Raw genomic sequence first — 11,042 nt, forward strand, 5'->3', positions numbered from 1 at the left:
TTTTGTTCTTCAGTCTAGTTGTGGAGGACGTTGCTTCACTGGCCCAAGTTGGCACCATCATTGCGCACTTCCCGGGCGAGGCAGATCAGTCGCTGGCCTCTGGACGGCCGCTCACGGCGGCTGCTGGCTGCTCACGCTGGCTGCTGGGTACACACGGTAGCCCATGGCAACCCACTGCAGCAGGGGCTGCACCCTACGCTGTTGCTGTCACCGGTGACTCACAGCAACCCAGCTCCAGGTTGAGCTGTTGTTCAGCATCTTAACTGTAGAGGGCAGTGTCACTGGCCCTCATATGTGGGATCCAAACCGGGACTCTCTGGCCTCCCAAGCCAGCTCTTAACCAATGTACCACTCAGCTGGCCCATGAATTGGCTTTTTGATAGGACTGAAAGTTAGAATTAATTTTAAAACTTGGGTGGTATTTTAAACTTTTCTCTTTCTAACCATTATTGCAGGGTACAGGGCTAGGACTCCAAAGGAATAGAAATAGTTCATTTTACAACCAGATCTTTTTCTCCTACATGAGGTATATAGCAATACTAACACAAAGAACAATTAAAGAACAGAAAGTCCTCCATTCAGCAGTGTGTGCATGGTAAACCTAGTTCTACATTTTGTGAAGTCACACCATTTCTCTTGTTTTGATGGTACTTCTTCTAGCTTCGGGCTTTGTGTTCTACTGTGGCTCATGTGGCTGAAGAGTTTAAGAAGTGCTCTGACAAGAGTACTGGTGCTGTTGTGCAGCACAGTTATCACAGCAGTAAAAAAAAAAAAAAATTAGGAACTGAGAGAGCCGAACTTACAAGTTAAAAAGAGTTCAGGGGAAATCAGGAGTTGACAGCATCGGGATCTTCCCAAACTCACTAGCATCCTCATGTGTTTTCTCCTAGCTGTCTGCTCTCTGCAAGCACTTAGACAACCTGTGGGAAGAACACCGTGGCAGTGTGGTCCTGTTTGCCTGGATGCAGTTTCTTAAAGAAGAGACTCTAGGGTACCTGAATATTGTCTCTCCTTTTGAGCTCAAGATGGGTCCTCAGAAAAAAGTGCAGAGGAGGACGGCTCAAGCCTCTGCCAACACAGAGCTAGATTTTGGAGGAGCTGCTGGATCTGACGTAGACCAAGAAGAGGTTGTAGATGAGAGAGCTGTGCAGGATGTGGAATCATTGTCAAGTCTGATCCAGGAAATCTTGGACTTCGATCAAGCACAGCAGATAAAATGCTTTAATAGTAAATTGTTCCTGTGCAATATTTGTTTCTGTGAGAAGCTGGGTAGTGAATGCATGTACTTCTTGGAGTGCAGGCATGTGTACTGCAAAGCCTGCCTGAAGGACTACTTTGAAATCCAGATCAGAGATGGCCAAGTTCAATGCCTCAACTGCCCAGAACCCAAGTGCCCTTCGGTGGCCACTCCTGGTCAGGTAACTCTTTACTCTGCTGACAGCTGTGTCCTAATTCTCTTTTCACAAAGGGAGACCTCTTCTCAGGAACTTCCTTGCTAGGGCTCATCAGGGCAGCCGGAGGCCCTGGAGCAAACCCACAAGATTGTTTCCCTCTATCCAGCAAGAAGACTGTGGTCTTTACTGTTTAAGCAAACATAAATGCTGCTTTTGCTGACCTCAGAATGGGCAGTCCTTGGCAGGGATGCATGTTCTGGTGATATGCTTTGTATATTTACTAGGATGCCATCAACCTTGGGGAATCACTAGCCTGTCTTTGTGTGAGGTGGGATCTGAAAGGGATAGCCCTTGCAATGGTTAACTGAATCATTTACAGATTTTAACATAAGGACAGCCTACTAAGTGTAATTAAAAAAAAAAAGAACTTTATTAAGGCATAAATGTACCTGTTTAAAGTGTACAATTTGCTTAGTTTTGACAAATGTGTAGACCCAAGTAACCACCATCTCAGTCAAGATACAGACTTGCCATACTTGGTTTGATTTTGAAGTGAGGTAGAGCAGTTTAATTTATGTACATCTGGTTTGTATCAGTAGCCTAAGGATCTTCTCAGGATCAGAACTGGTTGGGAAATCATCAAACCTCTGTGTTTTAAAATATTTTCCTTTAGGTCAAAGAGTTAGTGGAAGCAGAGTTATTTGCTCGTTATGACCGGCTACTTCTCCAGTCCACCTTGGACTTGATGGCAGATGTGGTGTACTGCCCCCGCCCGTGCTGCCAGCTGCCTGTCATGCAGGAGCCTGGCTGCACCATGGGCATCTGTTCCAGCTGCAACTTTGCCTTCTGTACCTTGTGCCGATTGACCTACCATGGCGTGTCTCCATGCAAGGTGACTGCAGGTAAGCTGTAACTGTGAACTCAGTCCCCCAGCCCCCTACCAAAAACAAAACAAAAAACCCAATTTATCACTTTTTTCTCAATTTGGAAGTGTTCATTCAACAGATGTTTTTGTGTCAGTTACTGTCTTAGCTTTTGTGGATAATAGTAGTTGACCAAATGCCCTTATGAAACTTACATTCTAATGGAGGAGACAGGCAAACAAAATAAATAAGACTATTGGATGGTGGTTAAGTGCTGAGGAGGAAAGAAAAATAAAGCAGGAACAGGATATGAAATGTTCTGAAGGGGAAGGGGTTTGGGATTTGACTTTGGGAAACCAGGGAAGGCCTCACTGGCAAAGTGGTTTGCGTAAAGACAAAGGAGGGAGCATTTTCTTAATCCGTTGAGATTTTGCTTCCTGGCATTGTTGTCAGTTTGGCTCAAACTTTTATAAGCTTAAAAAAAAATAATAAAAAGACTAGAAGGAGGTAAAGAAACAAGCCATGCAGATATCAGGGAAGAATATTCCAGGGAAGAAATGGCAAGGTAATTTTTTATCTATGAACATGAAATAATGTAGATCTTGGTTGGCAAATGCGTAGCTGTCACTCATGTTTCTGTGGCACATGTCTAATCAGTCATCAAGCGCTTTCTCATTGAGCCCAGGGAGCCCTCAGAATCTTCCTCCATGCAGCATTTCAGAAAGCCACCCGCTGTTGAAGTAGGCACAAGAGGGGAAACCTGTTTGCCGTTTCTGATCTAAATAAGGATTGAGAAATCAGGCCCTTGACATCGATTTAACTGGACTTTGGTGACTTTCTCAGACTAACAGGGATGATGATAATAGTACTTCATAGAGTTATTGTAAAGATGAAATGAACTATTGTAGCGCTTCCTGAAGTTGTTGTAGTTGTTACACTGGTCTATGACAAGATAAATACAGAAATTGAGAGTCCAGGCTAGAAATTTTTATAGCAATATCATGGAGTAATTTTATGTCAATCAAATCTAATAAAAATTTAGGCTTATTCTTTTGTATTTTTACATTCATTTTTCTAATAATTAATTTGATTGTCCTTGATAGAGTGGGGAAGAAAAAGTAGTCCTTCACTATAGATAGTTTGAGAACAATGGGCAAATACATGTAAAATGGTAACTATTAATGCCATTAGTATTATAGTTACTGATTGCTACTGTTAGCAGAGTGTCGTTATCTCCAAGAAAGTACCCTGAGAGGAGAATGAGTGATGCTTTCAGTTGCCTAGAGCAGAGGCTTGTAGTAGGTCCAGGCTGGTGGGATGGAGAACTTACTACAGCATAATATGAGCCATTTTTTAGATTTCTGTAGCTTTAGCATTGAGAAGCTAAAGTACGTTTCAGGTGTTTCACATCATTTGAGGAAGAAAAATCAAAGGTAGGCTTGGGGGCTTCAGCAAAATTTGGCATCTTTTTCTTTATATTTTTAGATATATTAGATATTACCATATAAAATATATGAAGTACTTTCAATTTTATTATTTTGAGAACATTGGAGCAATAATCTTTGTCCTTAAGATATCTAGGAACACAAACATGTTTTCAATTATTAGAGGGATAAAAATGACAGGATAAAAAGATACACTATCTGTTCATCTGAGCAGAGGTGACAGAGCCATGGGAATGTACAATGCAGAGAAAGGATTCAGGTGAAAGAAAAGATAGGATTCTGTACCAGAAGATGTTCACTGCATAAAAAAGGAGACAGCGTGGAAAGTAAACTAATACAATAACCAGAGCATTATTGAGAGAGGCCTTTAATTAACTGTGTTGAAAATTAAGGTGATAGAATGGTGAACAAAAGCTGAAAATAAGGCTTATAGTTTTATGAACAAAAGCTAGTTCTATTGTCTATAAGTAAAACCTTTGGGAATGGCTGCCTGTTCCATTTAGGTGATAAACCAGTAGAGAAACCAGATTAAAAGAGTATCAAGGAGAAAAGTTGGCAGGAGGAACTTTTCAGTACCTCTGGGTGGTAAATTTTATTCACTGACTTTTTTTTTACTATACCAGATTAAACAGTCTTTGCCCTTTAGCCAAAGGTATTTTTTGTTCATTTGGTAGGCCTTGCTATTTTCAAATGGTGAATGATGCTGACTTAATGGAAAAGCAATGTCCGCTTCAACTTTTGCGTTTTTTAGATAAGTCAGTCTTTATACGACTAGTTGCACAAACATATCAACATTAATAAGTCAAAATCAAAGATAGATTACCTATTTATTATTCTACCACTGTTAGCAGGTCCAACTTTTCCAGTTAGAGGATTCCTTTTTGTTCTTAGTCATTATAGTTATAACCTAAATATGCTTTTTTCTGGTTTCTATAATGAGTATTTTAATTGAGTTGTAGTCATCCTAATTATAAGTTTTTAATAACTGAATATTACATCATTAAATGGCTCTTTCACACATAGTTATTCCCTTGGACATTTGATGTGTTTGCCATTGTTATATGCATTTCCATGCATGTTACTTACTTTGGATTACTTCCTTATGATAAAGTCCCAGGGGTAGCATTATTGAGTAGTCAAAGGTTAAGGCCATTTTTAATGGTTTTGAATTAGTGTTGCAAAGTTGTATACAAGTTAATTTTCCATTTCACTTTCTAGAGAAATTAATAGACTTACGAAATGTGTACCTGCAAGCAGATGAAGCCAATAAAAGATTTTTAGAACAGAGGTATGGTAAGAGGGTGATTCAGAAGGCACTGGAAGAGATGGAAAGTAAGGAGTGGCTGGAAAAGAACTCAAAGAGCTGCCCGTGCTGTGGGACTCCCATAGAGGTAAACAGACTTGCAAGAACCCTATTAATTTCATGACTAATTAAGAAAACACATTTTAGTATTTATTAAACGTGCTTACTTGGAAGATGCAAATTCACTACTTAATATTGCTACTGACCTTAAATGGATGTAGACTTCCCTTTTCAAAGTGCTTTCATACCGTGATAATTGTTCTCACATTATATCTACCTCAAAATTGAATGGATTATGAGGAAGGAGGCCATATTAGAGCTACAATCAAGTCTTAACTCATTGATGCGATTAAAAAAAAATAAAATCAAGCCTGATATCTCAAAACTATTCATCCTGGAATTGAACACACCTGTTTAACAAGTATTTCCTTAGGAAATGGAGACATTTTTGTAATCTGAACCAAAATAGACAGATAAATCTATTGCTTCTTGACAAAAATCGTAATATGTTTTAAAATCAAAATATATCTTTGTATTTGATTCTACTGTTCTAATCCATTACAGTACCTCACTCCCCCCCCCCACTTATCTGTGGGTAATATGTTCTAAGACCCCCAGTAGATGTCTGAAACTGCAGATAATACTGAAACCTATATGTACTATTTTTCCCTATACATACATACCTATGATAAAGTTTAATTTATAAATTACGCACAGAGGTTAACAATAACTAATTAAATAGAATAATTCTAACAATATGCTGTAATAAATGTTATGTGTGGTCTCTTTCCATTGAAATATATTGTACTGTACTCACCCTTCTTGAAATGATGTGAGATGATACAAAATGAGGTGAATAATGTAGGCATTGTGAGGTAGCATTAGGCAATTATAAAGGTGACTTGAACACAAGCACTGCAATACTGTGACCGTCAATCTGATAGCCGAGAAGGCTACTAAGTGACCAACGGGAAGGGATGACACACATCCTGGGCAGGACAGCACGAGATATCATCCCACTACTCAGAACGGTGTGGAATTTAAAACTCATGAATTATTTATTTCTAGAATTTTCTATTTAATATTTTGGGACCACGGTTGACTGCAGGTAACAAAATTGCAGTTAAGGGGGAGCTGCTGTGTATCTGAACTGAACGTGGTGGTCGTTCCCCAGTTACTCCATTAAATAAGTTGGCATTCTATTTAACCACTTCTTACATGTGTCAACCCTATGATAGAATGGAGAACTTGATACCAAATGTTTAATTAGATTTATGTAAAAAGTTTAGAATCACACACATTAAGTCCAGACATTGTAATATTAATCTAACAACGTATTCCACTTATATATGTTTGGTTTGCATCTACAGTTTATCAGAAGAGAACATGTTAAGGAGTTGTAGGAACACCTTCTAAGTATTTTCTGTTTTACTTGTAATACAAAAGGGTAAGCATTAAATCGTTATCAATGTGTTACCTATATATCTTAGCCCTGTATGAGAAAAGGGAGACTAGGAGAATGTTGTATGAAATCTTTTTGGCATATGCATTCTCTTTTGCTTTTACAGCCTTAATTACTTTTCCCTTTTTATCCTTCCCCCCCAGAAATTAGATGGATGTAACAAGATGACATGTACTGGCTGTATGCAGTATTTCTGTTGGATTTGCATGGGTTCTCTGTCTAGAGCAAACCCTTATAAACATTTCACTGATCCTGCTTCCCCGTGTTTTAACCGGTATGTATACGCAGCATTCCCTGGGCTCAGCAGCAGTTTTTGGCATTTCATTTGCAGACCACAGATCCAGTGTTTGACTTAAGTGCTTTGCTTATTAGAGAATTCTGTTTCACATTTTTCCATATTATGAATTTTTATATTATTGTCTTGACAATGAGTTTTATGGTGAAAATACACTATTTTATTTTATTTTTTTACCCTCTTCAACTTTTTATAGTGAAAATATCCTGACAGACAGAAAAGTTGAAAGGATAGGACTAGGAATAGTAGGATACCTTCCACCAAAATGAACAGTTGATGATATTTGACCATATTTGTTCTCTAACTTTTTTGCTGAACTACTTGACCCTGACTTGAAGATATGATACTTCATCTCTAAATATTTACATATGTATCTCCTAAGATAAGAATATTCTTCTATAGGCTGGCCAAATGACTCAGTTGGTTAAGAGCACGAGCTCTGAGCAACAGGGTCGCCGTTTTGATTCCCACATGGGCCAGTGAGCTGCACCCGGGCTGAGCTGCCAACAGGTGGCAGGATGGCTCAGCTGGTGAGAGCACGTGCTCCTAACAACATGGTTGCTGGTTTGACTCCCTCATGGGATGGTGGTCTATGCCCACCCGCAACTAGGATTGAACATGGCACCTTGAGCTGAGCTGCCTACGGGCGGCCTGATTGCTCAGTGGTTAGAGCGTGTGCTCTTAGCAACAAGGTTGCTGGTTTGTGTCCTGCATGGCGTGGTGGACTATGCCCACCACCTGCAACTAAGATTGAACACAGCACCTTGAGCTGAGTGGCCACGAGCTGCCGACAGGTGGCCGGATGGCAACTGGACTTGGAGCTGAGCTAGCTGCTCCCTCCACACCTAAGATTGAAGGACAATTTGGCTGTTCCCCTTCTCCAATTCCCCAATAAAATCTTTTAAAAAAAAAGAATATTCTTCTACATACAATAGTACTTTAAAAAATTTAATGATAATGGTATATTATCATCTAATAAACATTTAAAACATCCCAATTATCCCTAAAAATATCTTCTAAAGCTGTTTTATTAAACCAGGATCTAGTTGAGTTCAGTTCTTTTATTTGGTTTTTGTCGCTAGTCTCTTAATATAAAGTTTTGCCCACTTTTTTTTTTTGTATGTGTTGAGGGGAGCACTGACTTTTTGAAGAGTCCAGGCCAGTTGTCCTATGCGAGAATGTCTTACCTTCTAGAGTTTTGTTTCTTCATAGTGCCTTTTAGTTTGTTTCTGTATCCTCTTTATTTCCTGTAAATTGAAAGTTAGGTCTAGACTGAAGTGTGACTAGATGTAGAGTAACATTTTGACAAGAATACTTCATGAGGGTTGAGTGTGTACTTCATATTGTATCATATCAGGTCCATAATGTCAGGCTGTCCCACTATGGAGTATGATGCTCAGTTTTATCATTTGCTCCACTGTAAAGGGACTTCTTCTTTTTTGCTATTAGTAAGTGATCTGTGGGGTGATGCCTTGGCACAGTGTGAATATCCTATTCTTCACCAGCTCCAATTTCAGCATCAGGGGATGACCTTTGTTAATAGGCATCTCTATAGTTCCTATTATCATTGGTGTTATCAAACTGTAAGAGAAGTTGAAGAAACAAGCTCTGCCCACAAACCACCGGAAATCTGGTTTGAAAATTGTGTACATTTTAGGTAACATAAGGGAAGAAAGACAAGTTGGCAACTATAAAACATTTTACAAATGGAGAATATAAGGACCAGGAAGACAGAGAGAATGGAACGATTAGCATGTAATAGAGGTATAGTGTCTTGGAAGAATTCAACTTCTTCTAGATGGCCTGACTTCCCCAATCCTGGCTTATTCCACGTATTGTATACATTGAGTATCAGTTTTGTGATGCGCGTGTTCTATTGTTATTTATCCTTGGCCCTAGTGAGTTTGTCTGGATCATAAAAGGGCTCTAAACTTTAAGGCAGCTTGTTCAGAGGGTCCGTATTTTAGTTCTCAAGAGAAAATTAAAGGAGAGGAAAAGATAAAGAAGTTATCAGAAGAGAGCAGAAAGTATTTTTGAGAGAAATAAATTATATTCAGTTTCTTCCAAGTGTATAAAATTGTACGTTATATGTTTCCAGGTTGTTCCATGCTGTGGATGTTAATGGAGATATTTGGGAAGATTAGGTTGAAGACTCGTTACCTCCTGCTGAAGATGTGGAAGTGAAATGGTTTGCCCTAATCTTTTGTTGCATATACAAAGTAACTGCAGAATATTTAGGGTACCATTCATTCACTCTTATAATGTAGAAGATATGAAAGAAGGTTTTTATTTTCATGTGGTACTACTGATCAAGGCACATTCATGCATTTTTCAATGTAACATAATTGAGAAAAAATTATAAGCCAAAGGTTCAGAAGATGAAAACTAGAGAATATTAAATATTACTATGTACCCAAAGTTCTGAATAGTTAAAAATTAAATATTTATTTTCCCCAAGCTTTAGGTAAGGAGAGGGGTCAAGAGTTCAACTTGTAGACCCTTTTTATCTCTGAGAAGCATCCCTCTAAGACATTCTGTGGGAGTCCCCTCAGTACTACTATTCTTTTAACAACTGCGGTGGGTAGAAGCCTTATTAAAATTGTACCGAGCGCCTGTCTCATTTACTCCATGTTACATTCCTTCCAACCTAAATTTCTGCTAAGTTAGTTCCCTTTGGAGGGAGCCCTTTATAACTGATTGGATGGCCCAGTGTCATTTTGGTCTACTGCTTACAGAATAGAAATTTATAGCTAATTTTAGAAATACTTTTTAATACCATAAACACTGTGGGTCACCTGATATTTGTTAGTGGTGTATAGTCTACTGGTTTTGAGCCAAGTCTATTATTTAATGATATGGCTCAGAAGAATTTCAGCCCTGTTTGGCTTTCCTGGGCAGTAGAGCGTAGATTCAAAACAACTTGTCTTTTGCTGCCTTTCTCCCTTTACCCTCACCCAACCTTCCACTGGTAAGGACAATTTTAATATTAACTCCAGCAGCTCACATTTTTATTTCCTCTGCTGCAATAGGAGACAGCCTGATATATTCCCAAGCTGAACTTTCCTTAATTATCTGCTTTTTGAACTCTACACCACCATAGTTTAGTCTTAACTTTCTGAATTATTTTTAAGGTCTTCTCTAATGAGCTCTGGGAATTTGATTTCCTTCCCTTTTTTGCAACAGCACTGTTTTGGGGGATAATTTTGGCTTGCCTAGATCCCTGTTTCTGGGTTTTATTGGCTTTTTGAAAAATTGTCTTTCCTTTTGATTTGGAGAGTGGCTTGGTAGCAAAATAAGATTTTTTCTGAAAAAGAGGACAGAAGAATTCAGCTGCAGCTGTGAACGTTCTTTTTTCCTACTGTGTCCTTGAAAATTGGGGAATCATTTTTAACTATTTTATGTGTGTATCCAAAGAGCAAGGACTGTTTCTGAATTGTCAATGAGGATGCTTAATCTTAAAAATAAAAATAATTTAAAAATTATCATTAGAGCAGAGTTGCTGCTATATTTGTTAACGAATGGCTTGTAAAGTCTTATTTTGGAAGCATGAGATATGAGCTAATTTTAAGATGGTAAAGTTTTGGGTGGCGTTCTTTTGTGTCTGAGTAAAATGAATGATTAGGGTATCCCCCAAATGTCCTAGAAATAAATGAGTTTATTGAAGGTTGGTATATAAGTTTTGTACCTAGTTTAATTTCATGAAGGCTTTTTCTAAGTGGGCTGAGATTTACCATAAATTGACATGAGCCTCATGGGTCCTTTTGGTGGACATGGGAGAGCAGAGGGTCCCTTTGCAGACTGCCAATTCATCCCACCCAAAACTAGTTTGAAGAGGCCATGTCTCTTCATTTTATATAAAAGGTTTGAGTCTAGAACTGATAATTGAAAACAAACTACTAAATAATTTTTTAAGTTAAAATAGAGATTTTGTGACTTTTTAACATTGTGATTGAACTAACTTAAGGGCCTGCCTTTGTTGATTTAGATACATCTTGTCCCATTTATTTTTTTAAGTAAACTTTTTTTTTTTTTTTTACTTAAAATAAATATCTCTTCCTGTTGAGAAGGATAACGGAGAAAAGACTTGGCAGCCATATTCTGAGACCTATAGCACTGACAGCAAGGTCATTTTTTAGTAGTCGAGGGTTCTAGTTTACATTAGACATTAATATACTATTTAATTTGTTAAGAGAAAATCATAGTTAATCAGATGTGATAATCATAAAGCCATTCATGTGGCTGCCTTGCTTTGGAAGGTAATTTTTAAGCAGGAATTTTGG

General features: G+C 38.3%; 1 protein-coding gene across 5 annotated transcripts in view; it reads left to right on the forward strand.

Moving 5' to 3' along the window:
- The window catches only part of RNF14 (ring finger protein 14), an 18,569-nt gene extending 8,322 nt beyond the window's left edge, over window positions 1–10,247 (forward strand). For all 5 annotated transcript variants that reach the window (XM_019663652.1, XM_019663626.1, XM_019663635.1 and 2 more), the window contains 5 exons: window positions 891–1,418; window positions 2,068–2,296; window positions 4,921–5,093; window positions 6,611–6,741; window positions 8,861–10,247. In XM_019663652.1, the coding sequence (XP_019519197.1) occupies window positions 891–1,418; window positions 2,068–2,296; window positions 4,921–5,093; window positions 6,611–6,741; window positions 8,861–8,906 (1,107 nt within the window). In that variant the 3' untranslated portion in view covers window positions 8,907–10,247. The remainder of the gene's footprint in view (window positions 1–890; window positions 1,419–2,067; window positions 2,297–4,920; window positions 5,094–6,610; window positions 6,742–8,860) is intronic.
- The last annotated feature ends 795 nt before the right edge of the window (window positions 10,248–11,042 follow it).

This window comes from Hipposideros armiger, unplaced genomic scaffold, assembly GCF_001890085.2.
Source record: "Hipposideros armiger isolate ML-2016 unplaced genomic scaffold, ASM189008v1 scaffold_11, whole genome shotgun sequence".
NCBI classification, from domain to species: Eukaryota; Metazoa; Chordata; class Mammalia; order Chiroptera; family Hipposideridae; genus Hipposideros; species Hipposideros armiger.